Source organism: Leiobunum rupestre, chromosome 6 (assembly GCF_980474605.1).
Source record: "Leiobunum rupestre chromosome 6, qqLeiRupe1.1.hap1, whole genome shotgun sequence".
NCBI classification, from domain to species: domain Eukaryota; kingdom Metazoa; phylum Arthropoda; class Arachnida; order Opiliones; family Sclerosomatidae; genus Leiobunum; species Leiobunum rupestre.
The window spans coordinates 48560176-48582553 of NC_143389.1; the positions used below are offsets into that span (position 1 = coordinate 48560176).

Genomic DNA, 22378 nt, shown 5'->3' on the forward strand with positions numbered 1-22378 from the left:
ATTTTAGCTTTCTGAAATTCTGACCTTCTCATATCATGACTCGATATTCCGCGTCAGCTAGACCCGGCGATGTTTTCAAATCGAAGTTGTTAAAAATGTAATAGTACCTTTAAAAGGGAAACAGAGACCGAGAGATCTTAACTAGCTCGCGACGCGCGTCATTGTTGGAGAGCTGACTCGCATGCTAATGAGGGAGTCATATCAACAGTAGCTACAATTATGTTGATTGTAATGTGACGAGGTTTGTTACGTATAGAATAAGGACCACACACAAACACACAGTCGCTGTATACTTGCAAAGACCTACATTCACGATTGATCGAGCCGGAGTAACAGAAAATGGCTTATGCAAAAGTTCATAGATGAACTTTTGGCCTAAAAACTAAAATTATCAAATCAAATCATAGTGGACACACGCGCTTTAATATAACAAGAAGAGCATATTTTCACAGTTCTACCATGATCTTATTTAGGTTACCGAGAATGTACGAGCATGGACTAATTAACACAGGGACACTCCGTTTTCATGTTATACCCATGGGGAGCTCCGAAAGAACCTTGTACGCCATCTAGTAGATTTCAATATCACTTCTGAATTTTGAAAAATATGGCAGACGGTTCTATCTCAGTTTTTACAACGTTTTATGATAGTTTTTAGCATTAGATTATATTTTTATTGGAAAAAATTTAAAAACTCTGTTTAAGTAAATCGTGTAAAAGTTATTAAAGATACAGCAGTAAACAGCATATAAGTGGACTTTTTTTATACCATTCCTTTAACCAAAATTCTGAAATTGATAGCCTTGGTAAATACTTACCAGAAACAAAATCGACATCCAATTCTTTTTATCCCTTTTTTTAAGTTGAGAAATGAATATCGTTTCATAAGTTAATGAAGAAAAATTAATTTTCTATTTACATCAAATTAAGAAGGACAATTCTTGCTAATTTAAATCCGAAAAACAAAACTTTACGCGCCACAACATGTTAACCACATGGACTAGCTTTATGTTAATTCCCCACTTTTCTCATCCCCGTTTGACCCTAGTTTTCCGTTAGTTCTTAACAATACTGCCAGAGCTCACATTTAACAATCACCCGAAGCAAATATTCGGGAACGGGGTGTCCCTGCGTTAATTAGTCCATGTTGCAACACCCTCACATTGTAACCCGGTCACCCGAATTAAATAAAAAGGCAATAAAAGTCGCTAGATAACTTGGGCTTAGGGTGGTGCCTTGGGTATTAGTACTCCCTGGTATTCACCTAGCTGATTATTATTATAATACAACGCGGAACAATAATGTCAATGAAACCCCAAATCGAATGAAGCATACTGGAATCTAATATTAACAGCCCATAATAAAGTACAAAACATCAGTAATGACAGATAGGACACCCGAGGAGTTTTCTTAACTAAGTATTAGACTATTGACCCATACTATATATGTATGACGTGATACTATTGGGAAAATGGTCAACTTTTAGTTCCACATCGAGGGGCTTTCTTTGTTGTTGCTGTCGTCGTCATCATTTGCAACACCTGCGATAATATTTTATCCATTACCGTCCATCGACATCGTTTTACAATCACCGTGTCTGTCTGTCTGTGGGTCTGTCTGTCTGGGCTGCGAACGCGAACGCGTACGCATTTTCGGAGCAAAGTGTAATCACTGCATTCGCAGTTTCTTGGAATTAGGGAAAAGCTTTTTCCAAAAAAGCCCTCTTTTTGTCATTGGGTGTAGTATAAATATTTTTCAATTTGCGTTAGTATCGGGCGGAATCGAACCCGAGCCCTCCTGCAGGACAGGTGAGCGTTCTACCACAGAACCACGAATACATTTTGGCTTGCCAACTTGTTCTAAATTACTTCCCTCTACCTGCAAAATCAATTTCGATTAGTTAAAACTAATTTGCTGCGATTTAGCGCGATTTTAATTGGACCTCCATCCGAAATTTTGACGCAGTTTTCGTACGTTATACGCAGCGTGCGAAAGTGACTCCGCGAAATTGGCCTCAATAACAGTTAATTTGATTTAATTATTTTTTAAACAAGGTTTCGGGTTCAAGTGGGTCCACTACAGGTTATCTAGCTCAAAACAGTAGCGTTGCCCAATTGATTGGATCTTTTCTGATTCGCATTTTACAGGTATTGTCTAGTTACTGTGAAAGGGTTTCGACGGTGATGGGGAAATTTAAATACAGCGTGGTTTGATTTATAATGTCAGTGCAGTCCCAAATGGAAATTATCCACAAACGATTATGATACCTGATTAAAAAATACAAAATTGAAACCCGACCTGACCCGACCCGGCCCGCTAAAGAAACACTTGCACTTGTTATGTTTATAGTATACGCCTGTACCAAATGATAGAGTGGCCTCCCAAATTAAACTTTTGTCAGTAGATGGCGCTTGGAGCTCTTTGAGAAATGGTAAAAAATTAGTGAACGTGCTCGGAGTTGATTACCACGTGATAATGATTCGCTTTCTGTGGTTAGAGACTTGCTGTTGCGAATAAAATAGTAACTTGAAGGCCCGATCACTAATATATAAAAAGCCCTACCCGACCTGGTCAGCCTTATGTAAAAATCCCGACCCGACCCGTTTAAAAAAAGCTCCAAATTATTATAATATATCAATTTGGAATTATTGTGTTCTCGATATATATATTTGGGCACTAACCGCTACGGAAACAAATGATTACGCTACATCAATCAATTGGAAATATTGTACCACGTTTGAAATATGTTTTCGCGCTAAGGGCCGACATAATTGGGTATCTAGGGGGCCCAGAAAATTGTGCACGAGGGGTCGGACATTTGCCTGTTTTGTGTACGGGATTTTGGATTTTTTAAAAATCCAGGATTTTTTATTGTGGATTTGTCATACAAAGTCTATGGGAGCAAAATTCTTGGATTTTGGATTTGTGGATTTTTTCAAAATTTTGTACGGGATTTGGCCAAATGACCGACCCCTCGATTGGGCATTTTCCCTGATACCTCGACTTGTTTGTTTAATCGATACTCTCCGGTCCTACGTTATAAGTTCAAATAGTTTGAGCTTATTTATAGGCCGTCTGCGGGGTATTGTATCCTTGAACAATTGATTTTGTAAACTATTTTAATCTTATTCTAATCACACCCTGATGGGGAAAAAACGTAATATTGACGAGGGGCTAACCACTTCTTTTAATTCTGTACATCGACTACAGCGTATACAGCCTTTGGTAGTGCTAAATCTGTAATCGATTACGTAATCACTTTAGTACAGTCAAAGCTACGAGCTTGTACTTCGATTACGGATAGTGATCGCAGCCCCTCGAATATTGAGAGAAAAGGGTTGGGCCTATGAATACTAATAGTTTCTCTATAAAGCCATTCCCACGTCATTAACGCGGATTTTTAAGCGTAAGCACTAAGCTATAGTCATAAGTTAATGATACCTCTAAGTAGACAAATGGCTATGCTGCCTATGGCGGATATGCTTGTCCAAATTGACCTATGTCTCTCCGTACTGCGTATAAAAGTAGCCTTAACATACACTTGGAACTGCCGAAGCTGACGTTTCTTTAATCCCGTTTGGTGCAAGGCTAGCTTGAACTTCCCCAAAAGAGATAAATTTCGGTATTCCCTTAGAAAATTCGTCCCCCCCCCCCCCAGAGGCAAAAGAACGTTTTTTTGCTATTGGTTTATTTCTCTCAGCCCAATATAGTTTCATTCTCGACCGCACAGCGGCGCTGGGTCCGAGATATTTTTCAAATCTTTCATTTTCGCGGGAATCGGAGAGACAAGATTTGACATCACATTTTCTGGACAAAGATTCCACCTTGAAAGGGCTTATTTGTCTACTTAGAGGTATCATTAACTTATGCTATAGTGTATATTCGATTGACATTATTTTCAAACAATAACGGATATATTCCGATTTCTCGCGTGTCCAGGTTTACATTGAAATTGAAAATAGCCACACGAAAAAAGAGACGTCTAAAATCGAGCAATTTGGCATCAACAATAAATCGGCGGAGGAGAAGGAGCGGAAGATATGCTGGAAGCTGGAGTACCGAGGCCTGTTGGGCGAAACGGTCCTCCACGTACTGATCCTGTGCAACACTCCAGTCCATACCAGGATAGCCAGGACCTTGCTGAAAGTCTATCCTAACTTAGCCTGCGATATCATCGAAGGAGACGAATACTTCGGTAAGAATTCGATCTGCTCATAAGTAACATACTAACGATAAGTATGACAATTAACGTTATTTACAACCAAACTGATTTTCATAGTTTTTGCGTAATCAAGAGGTTTTCTCAACCCAGAGCTCTCTTGCGTCTATAATTTGCGAGACTTCCGCTAAGCCGAAATATCTGGTTTCCGATAGATAGGCGGAATATTAGGCTAAAATGATAAAAATTAAAAAGTTTATCTCGGCGCCACGAGTTCATGTTTTTTATCACGCGTGATTCGCGCGCGGGCTTCGAAACAAAGCCAAAGCCCCTCGCGACTCCAGAACGTGCTCTCCGATATTAGGCTTAAATGTTTGTCAAAAAGTAGTCATCCAAAATGGTAAGTCGCGAGTCCAAGTCACAGCTTGATAGTACGGGTAAAAGAGGCCCAAAAAGAGCTCTCCAGCGGCAAAATTCGTCCCAACTTGCAATGTGGCATAAAAATTCTATTTTGATGTCTACTTTGAGGATCCAATGAGTCCGCAGCGATGCGGGGTGGACAACACAGTTTTGGGGGGGGCAAGGGGGGCAGGTGGGGAAGTTGCCCCCTAAATTTACTTTCACCGAATTGAGCCGTGTTTGGTGTTGTTCCCGATGGAACATTTCACCCTGAGTCGAATGCGACCAACCACATGCCCGTAAGATGAACCGTTTCCGAGTTATGGCCGAATTTGTACTGAATCACGTGGGTTCTTCTCTAATATGAAAAAAAAATCCCCAAATGTTAAATTTAGCAATCCGGTCAAGTTGGGTATCGTTTCTGTAGTAAGTTTTAACGTTGAGTCGAATGAGACACGCCACGGATCGCTGGGACTAATAGTTTCGGAGGTATGACCAAAGGTACACTAAACAAAGGTTTTTTTTTCGGAATTTCACTAAATGTTGAAAAGGTATATCAACCATTTGGCCAGGAACAACCATACTTTCAGATCGTACGTATTATTTTCAGAACCTGTTTGAGGATTAAATGTCAATTATCTAATGTAAATTCCGTCATCACTCGTTATCTATTCATTCCACGGCGCTGCGGTTGGTCTCATTCGATTCAGCACTTAGTAGTATGTAAGATGAATACATTGTGGTCGTCCGGAGAGAAATTTGTAGACACGGGTGGTGGTTTAAATGAATATTTTCGAACTTTTTTAAAATAACACCATTTATCGTTCGCACTTATTTCGTTATAGCTCGGTAACTATTCATCCTACGGAATTGCAGTTGGTCTCATTCGATTCGGGACAAAATAATACGTACGATGCGAAAGTATGGTTGGTCCTGGCCAAATGTTTGATATACCTTTTCAACATTTAGTGAAATTCCGAAAAAAAACCTTTGCTTAGTGTACTTTTGGTCATACCTCCGAAACTATTAGTCACAGCGATCCACGTTATGTCTCATTCGACTCAACGTTAAACCTTACTACAGAAACGATACCCAACTTGACCGGATTGCTAAATTTAACATTTGGGGATTTTTTTTCATATTAGAGAAAAAACCACGCGATTCAGTACAAATTCGGCCATAACTCGGAAACGGTTCATCTTACGGGCATGTGGTTGGTCGCATTCGACTCAGGGTCAAATGTACCATCGGGAACAACACCTAACACGGCTCGGCAACTTCCCCCTCCTGCCCCCCTTGCCCCCCCAAAAACTGTGTTGTCCACCCCGCATCGCTGCGGACTCATCGGATCCTCAAAGTAGACATCAAAATAGAATTTTTAGGCCACATTGCAAGTTGGGACGAATTTTGCCGCTGGAGAGCTCTTTTTGGGCCTCTTTTACCCGTACTATGAAGAGAGTATCAGTGCCTAAAAAAGGTTCGGTTAGAAAATTAGCGTAAAGGGGGTAGATTACATTGGCCATTGTCTACTTTCCGCTATTTTAAGCTGAACTCTTTTAATATTTTATTTTAACTTATAAAATTAATATTTAAGTGTAGAACAGCCTCTTGTTTAGTGACTAAAATAATTTTGACAATTTTAAATTTAAAAGTAATTAAGTTATTACGTTTTAATTCGGACCCTCAGAACTAAACAAGTTGGGCAAGCGCCCAAACTACCCTTTAGTTGAGACCTTATATCTCGTTAACTTTTAATATTAGAATTATCAAAATTATTTTAAGCACTAGAGGCAGGTTCAGCCTAATAAGAAAAATATAATTCAATTATGCAATTATTGAAACAGAAACGTTCAGCTTGAACGAAAAAGAGGCTTTTACTGTATTCTTCCCCCTTAAAGCAATAGGAAGTGTCATACTTATTGTTATTATGTTACTTATGATATGGTGTATACCAGGAAATTATACCCTTATGCACTCGGAATGTCTAAGGACTACTGTGGTGGTCCCGATGATGCGCGACGATGATGCGCGACGATGATGCGCGAGGTTTTGAGCTGAGATTTTCATTCTCAAAAAAGCCCCATTTTCATGCTCGCTGGTAGCGGATAAAAATCGTCAAAATTCGCTTCCGCCACTCGCAAGCGTGAAAATAAAGCTAAAATATCTGTTTGAAACAGATCGACGCACGCGGAAACTGAAAAAGTGTGTAGCGGAAGCGGATTTTGTCGATTTTTACCCGCTACCAGCGAGCATGAAAATGGGGCTTTTAAGAAGCTATCGGCTCGCGTGGAATAAAGGGCTTTCCACCACGCTCCTACGCATTTTAACCCACCTAGAATAATTATATGAAATGTCGCTAGCGGACTTGGGTGATGCCTAGAGCATACGTATATAATTACCAGCTGATACTAACAAGGTTTCCTCTGTAGGCGCGAGCGCTCTTCACTTGGCCATAGCCTATCACAGCAGCGACCTGGTCAGCAAGTTAGTGGACTGCGGTTGTAACGTGACCCAACGGGCCAAGGGTCGATTCTTCCTTCCGTTCGACCAGCAATTAGCCATACCCAAGAAGATCTCCGACTTCGAAGGTCTGTGTTACTTGGGCGAGTACCCGCTGGCGTGGGCGGCCTGCTGCGAAGATGAGACCTCCTACAACTTGCTCCTGAGCAAAGGAGCCGATCCCAACATGAAAGACACTTTCGGAAATATGATCCTGCACATGGTCGTCATTCAGGACAAACTGGTAAGACTCTTTTTAGATCTTTGATTTAAACTAGGATGGTATCGAACAGCGACTTATCCCCGTCTTTTCAGACGATGTACGGCTACGCGTTGAGGCATCCCACTAACCCAGCCAGAGACGGAATACTCAATCGATTCGGACTGACCCCGTTGACATTGGCCTGCAAACTGGGCAGAAATAAGATCTTCAGGGAAATGTTGGAACTTAGCGCGTTGGTAAGTTGACACGTTTCGTTAGTTCAATGTTTACTGAGAACCATATTTAGAACGACCACACATTTTTGGTGGACTTCCAACCAAGGTATTAGGCCTATACGTGCTTTTCTTCCCTGGTTTCCGTAATGAGCGCGTGCAGAGAACCGTTCGGTGTATAATAATTTGTCGCGTATTTTGTTTCATAGAGGTGATTTATGACGTCATTTTTACTTCTCTGTCAGTAATTTTTTCGATTAACTGGCGTGTATGGATAGAGCTCGGGGAAACGGATAAATTAAACGCCAAAATTTCAATTAATCATAAAAAATTCGATTAACTGTTTATTTATGGATATTATTCGCGACTACTATACGATTTTATATACAGCAAATAATTTTTTTTCGGATAATTGTCGGATATGGATATAAACATAAGCCTATCAACCCTAAGTTTGAATCGAAAGGCAGTGTTGGCTCAAGCAAACGACTGGCGAAACTTCAGCGCTAAATCCACTCGGTGGCGGAAAAGAGAAACGTAACGCGTCCCGCAATGCATGATGCCAGCTGTTTTGGTAAGAGAGAGGTGCGTAGAGAGAGAAAGGGGGAAGGAAGAAGCTTCAATTTATCTCTACCAGGTGCCGATACTATCGCCTGATTTCTTCTTTTTCGCCCGTCCAGTGGTGGTACAAAGGGCGCTATGCGCGTTTCAAACTTAGAGGTGATAAGCTTATGATATAAAAGAAATGAACGGAAAATTTCTTATTCGAACGCCTAGCCCTATTGGGTGCTTGATCGTAGCGTCGTAGGCATACGTCTTAACTAAGCCCCGCCTTGAAACGGCCGCCATGACATTTATTTCACGTCACAGATCACGAGGCAAAACGCCACACGATCCCGCGAAATAATCACGTGACCTCCATGGACGTCTTAATATCATGGCTGACCTTTACGCGTTACCACGGCAACGAACACAAGCAACACCCACGAGCAAGCTAGGAATGTATGGAACATAATTTTTGAAAGATCCTTTTACCCAGTGCCGGCCCGGGGCAAGTTTTAAGATGGAGCGAGATCCAATTATGGCGCCCCCCTTGCTTGACCCTAATATTAAAATATGTTTTCCTTTATTTTTCTTTACCACTGAGGCCCCCCTGAGACTTGGAGCTCCGTTCGCCCTATGGTAGGGCCGGCCCTGCTTGTACCAGAAGAATATAATACATCTCTTAGAAAGGAGTATTCATCTCCCTTTGGCGCTAATGTTATTCGCTTGAAACATGTACCCGAGCACTGTCCCTATCTAGTTTCCCACTGTCCCTATCTAGTGGTGTGATGGGGTCACTGGAGCCGGGGGGGGGGGCTCCATACCCGGCTCTCAAGGTCATGTGATCGGGGCGCTGGGTCACTGGAACCTCATGGGTGTTCCATACTCGTCATTCTGTGACCTACTAAGGAGGGTAGTATGCAGTGGAAGAGGAAGCCACTCTAGTCCTCAGCTGTGCGAGGGTGGGTCTCGGGCAGCCCATGGTGTCGCCTTTTGTTGGGCCATGATGAGGGCGTTTGTTTGCTGTATGTGAGGCAGTCAAGATGGCTGTCTCACTGGCCGAACGTTGTTTCGCAAAGCGCACTTTTGTCCGGGGCTGGTTGTTTTAGGTGGCCGCTGTAGTGCTTAAGGCAGAGCAGCGGGGTACAAATACATATACTTATGTACCCGAGCAGGCCCTCATTTATTTTTAAAAGCATGTTTCGGAAGAAAAATCGCTTGTAAAAATAATAAGTTACGCCCATTAGGATCCGCTTCGAACCTGTGATTATACATGTTTCATTTTTAAAGCCTATATTATAAATATCTGCGTGTACATATTGTCGGAATATATTCCAATATTTATGTATATTTAAATAACGTACGAACAAAAGCGGCTCATTTTCTCTCGAGAGCAATTTAAATAAACCACTTTGATAAATGTCAAAGTTCCATCTCAATCTAACTCTCAATCCGGTTCATATTAGCATAAGTAACATAATAACAATAAGTATGACAATTAATGAGATTTACAACCAAACTGATTTTCATAGCTATTGCGTAATCAAGATGTTTTCTCAGCACAAAGCTCTCTAGTGTCTAAAATACGCGAGACTTCCGCTAAGGCGAAATATCTGGTTTCCGATAGATAGGCGGAATATTAGGCTAAAATGATAAAAATTAAAAAAGTTTTTCTCGGCGCCACGAGTTCATGTTTTTTTATCACGCGTGATTCGCACGCGGGCTTATAAACAAAGCCAAAGCCCCTCACGACTCCAGAACGTGCTCTCCGATATTAGGCTTAAATTTTTATCAAAACGTAGTCATCCAAAACGGTAAGTCGAGAGTCCAAGTCACACCTTGAAGAGAGTATCAGTGCCGAAAAAAGGTTTAGTTAGAAAATTAGCTTTAAAGCAATAGGAAGCGTCATACTTATTGTTATTATGTTACTTATGATATTAGGAATAATAACGAAAGCTCGGCCTATTTTAGTACGGAACAAACGAATCGTGTTTATTTTGTAGGCAAGTTTAGTATTATTACGTTGAGTTAACAAGCTCGATCCACCGTCCAAGGATTAATTTGGCGCTCTTAACACGTTTTAATCAAGAGTTGGAGAACGGCCCACTCGAAAAACGTCTGTCGCCTTTATTCAGGGCGGTCACGCTCGCGCGAAATCCAATAAAAACAACCCAACCTGTCCTTCGTGTTGATAAAGAACGTAACCGACCCTAATTTAGATAATTTCCTCAGCGCGCTACCGAAACTTACTTAAATATTTAGTAAGGTAAATTAAATTTGAGAACGACTACGTACACCGTGCGACTTATAACCAGAAGTTTATTACAAACTTCCATAAGTAATATAATAAGAATAAGTATGTTAATTAGCAAATTTATCACCGAACTGATTTTCAGAGCTATTGCCCAATATAGGTCTAGTTCTCAGTACAGAGCCTCCTGGTGTCTAAATATTACCAAAGCGAAATATACTACTACCAAAAGTGACATAATTACTAAAAGTGTGAAAGTTCGTATACTTTCCAATATTAAAGATTTACCGAATGCCGCTATCGAGATAGACTAACTAATTTTTTTTTACTATTAAGAGATAGACTACATAGAGAGCTAGTCTAGGATGGACGATGCACCTTTTTTCTGGTTTGTTCTTTCGTGTTTTGTATTAAAACGTAAATAGATGGCGGTAGCGTTTCCGTCGAGTAGCTAAAAATCAAAAAGTCTTTTAGCTTTCTCCCGTGCTTCCTTAGTTCTCAAAGTCCTCACCAGGTGGTATTATTTCTACTTATAAATTTCTTTCCCTCCCCAATGTATATCCTCCCTTCTTCACTCCCCCTTTTTACTTAGCTCGTAACATTCATTAAAAAAAAGTTCGATTGACACACTTTTGGTAATTATGTCACTTTTGCTACTTTTTACCAAGGACGATAACACGCTACCCAGCTCTAGTGAAATCTCAAGTCGGAGCTTGGCAAGAAAGCCAGTGTCGAAAAAATATTCGGTCAGGAAATTAGCATTTAATCAATTGGAAGCGCCATAGTAATTGGTATTATGTTACTTATGATATACGTAACAAAATAACAATAACGTTTTGCTCGAGACTGACACTTTCGACCGGCTCTGAGTTTCTGATTTGGTTTCGCAACGGAACTGAGTAGTACATTATCGTCCTTGGTAGTTGTATATTTTGCCTTGGACATATTTAGATTGGTATCTGCCTATTAGTGCAGTTCCCATTAGCGCAGTTCCCATTAGCGCAGTTCCTATTTGCACGGTTTCCCAAAAGCGCGGTTTAATTATCCAAATTTCAGTGTATATAACTTTGAATATGGAATGACTAGGTTAGGTTAGGTTAGGTTAGGTTAGCCGGGCGCGCCGCAGGCGCGTAGGCACTGTAGGTTAGGTTAGGTGTTTTCAACTGATTTGTTGAGATAGGGAAAGTGCGCAAACAGGAAACCGCACTTTTGGGAAACCGCGCTATTGGGAACTGCACAAAAGGGAACCGCGCAAATGGGAACTGCGCTAGTGGGCATAAACCTCTTGATTGCGCTATAACTCCGAAAATCAGTTCGGTAAGAATTTTTGCGAATTGTCATACTTATGAAACATCGTTCTCGTACCGCTTACCCTTTGCCAGGATTTACCAGCCTTACGAATCCCGTGATGACAGACTCAAACGGCGATTATTATGAACTTCGCGTATAAGTAGAAAGGTTAAAGGTTTACAGAGCTAATTACAAAGCGTAGCGTGTGTTGAAATATTACCGAAATGACCGCGGAAAACGACGGTGTGTAACGGGGATTAAGAAGGTAGAAGTTTACCAAATCTGTGCTCGATTCTTAAGGGCTAACGCGGCCAAAGGTCACCTCTCTCCGCCGTTGCTCCTCCACTTCCTGTTAGTTGAAAAAATGTCGTTTAGCAGCAAATCCTCGAGATTAAAACGACAAAGGAAAGTTTCCACGGAAACTACAATATCGATTGTCTCTCGCCATATACGACCTTCTAGACCAATCGTATTAAGAGGTTTATCCGCGATATTCAGTTGCTACCTTAGAAAGGGTAAAATTCAAATAGAGATAAACGCTTTTAGGTCATACCATAAGTTTATCATTCTCTCTAAGTATACAAATTCCGGGTCTCGGTCGGGTATCTTAGTCTGGGTTTCGTGACGTCGGAGCTTGTAAAGAGAGCAAACTCCAAAGAGAAAAATTTTGAAAATATTTCGGCGGAGGCGCCACCGAGTGGTCAAGACGGCAACTAAAGGGGCGTTTATTGAACAAAACTCTACCCTTGGATCTGAAACTGACCTTGAACAAATATGGTACAGGTTTTTTGGGGGAGAAATTCGATGAGCCAACCCCCAAAATTTCTCTCTCTCGGGCCCTCGAGACACGTTTCAGACGTGAAACGTACCATAATAGATGTAAGAAACGTTACATTCGGCAGTATAAATTCAGAGTGTAGTTGAGGTGATACACAGTATAGGGCGGTTATAAAGGGCTGCCAAACCGACCCCGACAAAGACTAGTCATAGGTAGCATAGCGTTTTGTCTACTTAGAGAGAATGATCCACTTATGGTAATACGCAGTTGATTTCATTTGTCCGATTTGAGATAACACGATAAGCAGAAACTTCAACTAGACAAATTCGAATTTCGGCAAATGAGTATTGATATTTTTGTACAAACTGTAATTTTTCCTTCCTAATGCCGCGATTGAGGCTATTAAATTTAATTTGCCACAAGAACCAGTCATTACAGAGAAACAATAGAATAGGGGAAATTATTGAGCGTAGCTCTCACTGTGGAAACTTGCCAGGAAAGTTGGCTGTCCGTCGCGCATTGGGGGAAAGGAAAGGGGGAGCTTCGGAAAGCGACTCTAGTGAAAAGATTGGTGTCCGTCGGAAGCCAAAGGAGTTGGGGGAAAGGGGGAGCTTCGGAAAGTGACTCTAGAGAAAAGATTGGTGTCCGTCGGAAGCCAAAGGAGTTGGGGAAAAGGGGGAGCTTCGGAAAGCGACTCTAGTGAAAAGATTGCTGTCCGTTGGAAGCCAAAGGAGTTGGGGGAAAGGGGGAGCTTCGGAAAGCGACTCTAGAGAAAAGATTGGTGTCCGTCGGAAGCCAAAGGAGTTGGGAGAAAGGGGGAGCTTCGGAAAGCGACTCTAGTGAAAAGATTGCTGTCCGTTGGAAGCCAAAGGAGTTGGGGGAAAGGGGGAGCTTCGGAAAGCGACTCTAGAGAAAAGATTGGTGTCCGTCGGAAGCCAAAGGAGTTGGGGGAAAGGGGGAGCTTCGGAAAGTGACTCTAGAGAAAAGATTGGTGTCCGTCGGAAGCCAAAGGAGTTGGGGGAAAGGGGGAGCTTCGGAAAGCGACTCTAGTGAAAAGATTGCTGTCCGTCGGAAGCCAAAGGAGTTGGGGGAAAGGGGGAGCTTCGGAAAGCGACTCTAGTGAAAAGATTGCTGTCCGTTGGAAGCCAAAGGAGTTGGGGGAAAGGGGGAGCTTCGGAAAGTGACTCTAGAGAAAAGATTGGTGTCCGTCGGAAGCCAAAGGAGTTGGGGAAAAGGGGGAGCTTCGGAAAGCGACTCTAGTGAAAAGATTGCTGTCCGTTGGAAGCCAAAGGAGTTGGGGGAAAGGGGGAGCTTCGGAAAGCGACTCTAGAGAAAAGATTGGTGTCCGTCGGAAGCCAAAGGAGTTGGGGGAAAGGGGGAGCTTCGGAAAGCGACTCTAGTGTAAAGATTGCTGTCCGTTGGAAGCCAAAGGAGTTGGGGGAAAGGGGGAGCTTCGGAAAGCGACTCTAGAGAAAAGATTGGTGTCCGTCGGAAGCCAAAGGAGTTGGGGGAAAGGGGGAGCTTCGGAAAGTGACTCTAGAGAAAAGATTGGTGTCCGTCGGAAGCCAAAGGAGTTGGGGAATAGGGGGAGCTTCGGAAAGTGACTCTAGAGAAAAGATTGGTGTCCGTCGGAAGCCAAAGGAGTTGGGGAATAGGGGGAGCTTCGGAAAGCGACTCTAGAGAAAAGATTGGTGTCCGTCGGAAGCCAAAGGAGTTGGGGGAAAGGGGGAGCTTCGGAAAGTGACTCTAGAGAAAAGATTGGTGTCCGTCGGAAGCCAAAGGAGTTGGGGAAAAGGGGGAGCTTCGGAAAGCGACTCTAGTGAAAAGATTGCTGTCCGTTGGAAGCCAAAGGAGTTGGGGGAAAGGGGGAGCTTCGGAAAGCGACTCTAGAGAAAAGATTGGTGTCCGTCGGAAGCCAAAGGAGTTGGGGGAAAGGGGGAGCTTCGGAAAGCGACTCTAGTGAAAAGATTGCTGTCCGTTGGAAGCCAAAGGAGTTGAGGGAAAGGGGGAGCTTCGGAAAGCGACTCTAGAGAAAAGATTGGTGTCCGTCGGAAGCCAAAGGAGTTGGGGGAAAGGGGGAGCTTCGGAAAGCGACTCTAGAGAAAAGATTGGTGTCCGTCGGAAGCCAAAGGAGTTGGGGAATAGGGGGAGCTTCGGAAAGTGACTCTAGAGAAAAGATTGGTGTCCGTCGGAAGCCAAAGGAGTTGGGGAATAGGGGGAGCTTCGGAAAGCGACTCTAGAGAAAAGATTGGTGTCCGTCGGAAGCCAAAGGAGTTGGGGAATAGGGGGAGCTTCGGAAAGTGACTCTAGAGAAAAGATTGGTGTCCGTCGGAAGCCAAAGGAGTTGGGGGAAAGGGGGAGCTTCGGAAAGCGACTCTAGTGAAAAGATTGCTGTCCGTTGGAAGCCAAAGGAGTTGGGGGAAAGGGGGAGCTTCGGAAAGCGACTCTAGAGAAAAGATTGGTGTCCGTCGGAAGCCAAAGGAGTTGGGGAATAGGGGGAGCTTCGGAAAGCGACTCTAGAGAAAAGATTGGTGTCCGTCGGAAGCCAAAGGAGTTGGGGGAAAGGGGGAGCTTCGGAAAGCGACTCTAGAGAAAAGATTGCTGTCCGTTGGAAGCCAAAGGATTTGGTGGAAAGGGGGAGCTTCGGAAAGCGACTCTAGTGAAAAGATTGCTGTCCGTTGGAAGCCAAAGGAGTTGGGGGAAAGGGGGAGCTTCGGAAAGCGACTCTAGAGAAAAGATTGGTGTCCGTCGGAAGCCAAAGGAGTTGGGGAATAGGGGGAGCTTCGGAAAGCGACTCTAGAGAAAAGATTGGTGTCCGTCGGAAGCCAAAGGAGTTGGGGGAAAGGGGGAGCTTCGGAAAGCGACTCTAGAGAAAAGATTGCTGTCCGTTGGAAGCCAAAGGATTTGGTGGAAAGGGGGAGCTTCGGAAAGCGACTCTAGTGAAAAGATTGCTGTCCGTTGGAAGCCAAAGGAGTTGGGGGAAAGGGGGAGCTTCGGAAAGCGACTCTAGAGAAAAGATTGGTGTCCGTCGGAAGCCAAAGGAGTTGGGGGAAAGGGGGAGCTTCGGAAAGCGACTCTAGTGAAAAGATTGCTGTCCGTCGGAAGCCAAAGGAGTTGGGGGAAAGGGGGAGCTTCGGAAAGCGACTCTAGTGTAAAGATTGCTGTCCGTTGGAAGCCAAAGGAGTTGGGGGAAAGGGGGAGCTTCGGAAAGCGACTCTAGAGAAAAGATTGGTGTCCGTCGGAAGCCAAAGGAGTTGGGGGAAAGGGGGAGCTTCGGAAAGTGACTCTAGAGAAAAGATTGGTGTCCGTCGGAAGCCAAAGGAGTTGGGGAATAGGGGGAGCTTCGGAAAGTGACTCTAGAGAAAAGATTGGTGTCCGTCGGAAGCCAAAGGAGTTGGGGAATAGGGGGAGCTTCGGAAAGCGACTCTAGAGAAAAGATTGGTGTCCGTCGGAAGCCAAAGGAGTTGGGGGAAAGGGGGAGCTTCGGAAAGTGACTCTAGAGAAAAGATTGGTGTCCGTCGGAAGCCAAAGGAGTTGGGGAAAAGGGGGAGCTTCGGAAAGCGACTCTAGTGAAAAGATTGCTGTCCGTTGGAAGCCAAAGGAGTTGGGGGAAAGGGGGAGCTTCGGAAAGCGACTCTAGAGAAAAGATTGGTGTCCGTCGGAAGCCAAAGGAGTTGGGGGAAAGGGGGAGCTTCGGAAAGCGACTCTAGTGAAAAGATTGCTGTCCGTTGGAAGCCAAAGGAGTTGGGGGAAAGGGGGAGCTTCGGAAAGCGACTCTAGAGAAAAGATTGGTGTCCGTCGGAAGCCAAAGGAGTTGGGGGAAAGGGGGAGCTTCGGAAAGTGACTCTAGAGAAAAGATTGGTGTCCGTCGGAAGCCAAAGGAGTTGGGGAAAAGGGGGAGCTTCGGAAAGCGACTCTAGTGAAAAGATTGCTGTCCGTTGGAAGCCAAAGGAGTTGGGGGAAAGGGGGAGCTTCGGAAAGCGACTCTAGAGAAAAGATTGGTGTCCGTCGGAAGCCAAAGGAGTTGGGGGAAAGGGGGAGCTTCGGAAAGCGACTCTAGTGAAAAGATTGCTGTCCGTTGGAAGCCAAAGGAGTTGGGGAAAAGGGGAGCTTCGGAAAGCGACTCTAGTGAAAAGATTGCTGTCCGTTGGAAGCCAAAGGAGTTGGGGGAAAGGGGGAGCTTCGGAAAGCGACTCTAGAGAAAAGATTGGTGTCCGTCGGAAGCCAAAGGAGTTGGGGGAAAGGGGGAGCTTCGGAAAGCGACTCTAGTGAAAAGATTGCTGTCCGTTGGAAGCCAAAGGAGTTGGGGGAAAGGGGGAGCTTCGGAAAGCGACTCTAGTGAAAAGATTGCTGTCCGTTGGAAGCCAAAGGAGTTGGGGGAAAGGGGGAGCTTCGGAAAGTGACTCTAGAGAAAAGATTGGTGTCCGTCGGAAGCCAAAGGAGTTGGGGGAAAAGGGGAGCTTGCCCTTGGAATGACGTGTGTTGCCGTATCACGAGTTAAATCATTGGATGTTATAATTTTTGACCCGGGTTTTAATATTGCTCGCCTTTTAAAAATTAATAATAAGAGTGGATTATCTGCCAAAAAAACAGAACTTGAAAGGCTTAAGATCCTTAGCGGCATTACCACATAGGCCAAGTTTCAAATAAGATAAGCAATAGCTGTGTACAGATATTTTCGATTTTTATTTTGTTTTATCGTTACCGAGGGGCAGTTCACTCCTTCGTAGAGTGCAGAAGTAATCAAGGTTAAAAATTTAATTGGATTAAATTTAATACAGCCAAAGCTACAGACATTAAATTTAATCGGATTAAATTCAATACAGCCAAAGCTACAGACATCAAATTTAATCAGATTTAATCAACCAAGAGTGCAGATTTAATCATGGGAGTGAACTGCCCCTCGATCGTTACCAAATAAACAGTAATCTTTGGTAAACTAAATTATTTATCTCGCTTTTCTTTATCTAATTGGGTTTAATTAATCTAAGCCTAATTAACCACTGGATTTGCAGCTCGCTCCGCTCCAGTCTTTGTTGAAAATGCCGTTTTCGGTTTTTGCGATGACCTAGTAGGTTCAAGGATACAGTATCCTTGGTAGGTTTTAAATGAAAGACCACGTACTTATGGTAACCCTGACGTCCCTAGGGTTACAAGTGCCGTTAATCTCCGGTTACTAGTGCCGTTAATCTCGGGTTACTAGTGCCGATTATGACGAAAAGGGGAAACCCACTTTCGCAGACGAAGAGAGAACTCGCGAAATGGAAGGGTTCCAAACCATTGAGGTAGTCTCGCGATAGTACAGAAAGTGGAAATGGCCGGAGTCCAAAGTCCAAACGGAAAAACCTTAAATTGATTTCTGTTATCCGTGTCGAAGCCCCCTCTTGAGTATTGCAGCTTTAACTGTACTAAATTTGCAGCTCCAATGGCTATCTGAGACTAGTGTATATTTTTAAGAGAGTCCACTGGACCCGGACCCCTCCGCCGATCTATTTTTTCGACGAGTCCAGGACTCTTCCCTCTTTCTTCGCCCCCTCCCCCTCGTTTAAATTTATATGTTCTTTAATCTCTCTTTATTCCTCCATATTATATTCGAAAATAAATGGCACCTAACCAGGCAAAGCCTATAAAAATTTTATTGTAATTATAAAAGAGACAGTCAGTAATCGAACCACAGCATCAAAGTTGACATATTTTCATATATAATCGTGATCGGGTAAATTAAAATGCTCGTAAATATTATCCCATTTAATTTAACCATTAAAGTCTTCATTTTTTTCTATCATTATTCATTTTAATAAAGCAAAATTTTGGTCTTCAATGACACTGTTACAATTACTGTGCCTAATGGAATACAGAGCAAGACTATTAATTATGGACTAATAATTTCCATACTTCGTTAGTCTTCGAAGTATGGAAATTATTCCCCACACAGGCCACACCTGTTTAAGTGTTTTTCCCTGGAAGGCCCAAGTTTTCCAAATTTTTCATTGGTCATTGTTAATTTCTATAGACCTCACAGATAAGTAGATAGGGGAGCTCTAGCTCCGCGGGGAGTCCGACTAATATTCGGAGAGCTGAAATAGCAGATGCCTCAAAGAGAACAATAATTCTACTTTTTATTTAATTCTCGAAATTTTCCCTCTTTTTACACAGCTAACGATATAATTTGAAGGAGTCCCGTGGACTCTTTACCCCCTTCCAAAGTAAGCAGACGACACGTGTTTTTCCCTTTTTAAAGCACTCGTCGTTAAGACTACTAGTAGATAAAAACTTGTAGAGGTGAACGGTTATAGTCAGTGTAGGGAGCTGTTGGCTCGCGTGGCACGAGGAGCTTATCACAAAGTTCCTACGCAGTATAACCCAGCCACCTGAGTTAATGGCATTAAAAGTCGCTAGGTGACTCTGTGGTTCCTTGGATATTAGTTTAACTGATTATTGTCAAAACCACCAATGGTATAACCCGGCCACCTGAATTAATGGCTTTAAAAGTCGCTAGGTGACTCTGTGGTTCCTTGGATATTAGCTTAACTGATTATTGTCAAAACTACCAATGGTATAATCTGCAAAGAGGACCTCTAGTTACGTCACTAAGTATAATTTCTACTTAGATCCAAATTAAACCATCTATTATTTTGATGATTTGCTGGCTAAGCCACTGTTCCCCATATTTGTTTTCTGATTTGGCGTTGTGTTGAAATGTTAAATTGATCAGTTATATCATTAGGTAATAATTGTATTTCACATCAGTTTAGAGCATAGCGCCGATTTAATTCCGGTCGGCGGCGGCGGCGGCGGGTCCACCGATTTTTAAAAAATCCTGGCGGCATTGATTTTTTTCGGTGGTGGCGGCGCGTGAAGGGGGGGATGTCCCCCCCCCCTTTTTGAAAATTCCAAAATGTTAAAAAAAAAAGAAGTTATAATACCTAGGTTCGGCGCCAGAGAAAATATCGGCGACGGCGGCGTTGGATCGGCGGCGCTAGGCTCTATGTCAGTTCTCTTATCTTACGCACCGAGAGCCATTCCTAAAATTATCAATCTAAATTATTAGGCATAACACGTCGTCACTGAGAGAGCGTGCAGGGAAGCCGTGCTAAGGCGTAAGAATGGAGCGTTAAATTTGGTTTTTAAAGGGAATATAACCTCTAGTATTTCTGACGCCCTCCTACCCCCGCAAAGCGTTTCAAAATTGGCCACTCCCTCCTGTAGCTTTTGACATTTTCACCGTTGCTAATGTAATTTCTTAAATTGTTAAGATCTTCCGTAATTAACGCCTTTATTATTTTCCTGCATATAATGCCTGAATATATGCTTTTTAAATAGACATAATTTATAAATGTCAAAGCAGCAACGTAATATCACTCTCAATCAGTGAGATTATTTTTATATATGTACATACGTATATATTTTTATATAAATATTCTAGCCCGAAGTGATATGATTTTTCTGACATGGAAACTTGCGCGAAAGTATTCTTTAGTTAAAGAAACTTCTATAACGCTCAATCAGGTTCATATTAGGAATTGTAACGAAAAACTGTTCTATATCTGTTCAGGTCTATTTTGTATAGAACGAACGTTTTAAGAACAGCTTTAATTAGCCTTGTCAGTAGTGGCCAACGTTAAAGTTAATAAACTGCTGGATTTTCGTCATGCGTCTTAGCAGACGAAAATAGTAGTTTACGAGCTTCTAGTGTTGACACTATTTAAACTGCAAAGGCTAATTGTACCTCACTCCACACACGGCTATCGGTAACAATGAAAAAATTAGCGAGTAAGTAGATTAGTCCATTATGAAAAGGGATAAAAAAGCTAAACCCTAAACAAATTTGAAGAAATTTAAAAACTTACGAAATTTAGCTCGTACTGATAGGTCTTCGAGTAAACATAAAGACGCGAAACTCGGACCAATTTTTTTCACGGGGAAATCGGTCAAAATCCCATGTTATTTTCAATGGCAAAAATTTCAATTTTATGTTGTCAAAAACATTTTTCGTTGCCATGGCAAAACTGTTGCCCATTGAATAAAATCCCTTTAGGATTTTTCAAGTTACATGAAGGTCTACCAATCCCCCGAGTTTGAACCAAATCGGTGCGTAACACCTCGGGTAAGTGAAATTAAAATTTGTTTAGGGTTTAGCTTTATTATCCCTTTTCATAATAGACTAATCTACTTATTCGCTAATTTTCTCATCCTTTGCAATGCAGTCCATAGGTGGTTCCTTTTAACGTGTCAGTAACTATACCGAATAACTGACACACTTATGGAACTTAGTTATAGACTTATGTTTACATAGACAACCGCGTGGGTAAACAATTACGCTGTGCTCAAAAACAATACCATTAGATCACCAAACAGAAAGAGAACGTTTTGAAAGGTCATCGTGGGGTTATTTACGATTTCCCGTGACGCGTCGTGTGGGTTGACGTCACGCGGGAAGTCCATAATAGCTCCACGTCACGACTCCAAACTATAGGATCTCTTTTTTTCGTTTCTCATATTAATTACGTCTGGCGCTAGCGTAAAAAAGGGTTGAAGATCCAACGCCCTAATATTAGCAACAGCGTAGAGGAAATTGGGTCAAAGCTGTTCTGGTCAGAACTAAAGGTGACCTGAAAAACGAACCGAACCCTTTACAATGACACATTAACCTAGCAAAAAAAACGCTTTAAGTAAATCAACTCCGTGTCCATTTATGGACTAGAAACGGTTATGGAAGGCTAGATAGCGTGCGAAAAATAGTTAAAAGGCGCATTTCACTACCCGACCGTAGACTAACGCTTTTACAGGTTACGTACAAAGTTTAATGAATTCAATGAGTTAATCTAGGCCTACCTAATACCGCGAGTCTATAATATTAAATCATAAGTATATCTCTTTCGTAGAGTTATTACGAATAGCTTGAGCAGAAAATCGCTTCATCAATAAAAGCATAAATGTATAAATTTCAACCGTGAATATCGAACTGCATTGGGTAGTTTGCCCTCAATCTAGACTAGAGATCCTGCTAGCTAGGAGCAACAAACACAACACCCCACACAAGGAGAACGCAACATGTCAAAAGTCATGGATTTTCTAGCGTACATTTTTCATTGGCTAGACGCTTTAGCGCCTGCTGCCGTCGGAAAGGGAAAATTCGGAAATTGTCTTCCCCCCGCCCGTAAAACGTCCAGCGTAAAGGCTCGTGACGCTTGTCCAATGAAATTCGTACACAACCTTTCGTTAGCGTGTTTAAAGGCTAGCTGCGTTCTCCTTGTGTTTGTTGCTCCTAGCTTCTAGTCGCTGCGCTTATAGAGATATGAAACTCTCACGAAAACGCGTCAAGGAAAATTCAGCATCAGCGCCGCCGCTCGGCCGGGAGAAAAACCATTTTTTGCTTATGGCATCGCGATAGCTTTCTCCCAGACGTCGAGGGACGCGACCGTCGGGAAAAAATAGAGGATCGCGGGGGGTATTGAGAATTTCATATCTATATAAGCGCAGAATCTCTGCTATGACGTTTGTCAATAACCCCCGCTAAAAAACGGTTTTTATGGCCTAGTTTGAATTGCTAAGACTTAGCGCAAATTTTAATATACATCTTTTAAATTGAAGGAAAACAGGCACATACTTTTATTTACTTTTATCATCTCATTTGGTAGTAGTATTTTTCTAATAATTTTTGGATCGAATCAGCAACATACGTCTGTCTCATCTTGGTCTCATGGTTGGCTTAAGCGATTACGTAAGACGTAAAACTTGGCTACGAAAGGGGAAAATAAACCAGCTGTAAAGGACATTTAAGTGTACACAATCCCCCCTATGCATTAAATATATTTTAAATATTAAATTTAATTAACTTCATAAACCCAAGAGGAATTTGATCGAAAATAAATTTTTCGAGTTACCTGGTTTTGAAATAAGGTAGCGAAACGCGAACACTTTAATTTAAATAAAATTTTAGACAAACCGAATTTTTTGATTAGTTATGTAAGATTCGGCGCTGGCGGCGGCGGCCTGATCTTACAATTGTTAGTATACACTA

General features: G+C 42.5%; 1 protein-coding gene across 1 annotated transcript in view; it reads left to right on the forward strand.

Moving 5' to 3' along the window:
* The window catches only part of iav (transient receptor potential cation channel subfamily V iav), a 31191-nt gene that overhangs the window by 3874 nt on the left and 4939 nt on the right, over positions 1 to 22378 (forward strand). Inside the window, exons 3-5 of the mRNA XM_090178508.1 lie at positions 3940 to 4195; positions 6988 to 7301; positions 7373 to 7516. Of these exons, the coding sequence (XP_090034634.1) occupies positions 3940 to 4195; positions 6988 to 7301; positions 7373 to 7516 (714 nt within the window). The remainder of the gene's footprint in view (positions 1 to 3939; positions 4196 to 6987; positions 7302 to 7372; positions 7517 to 22378) is intronic.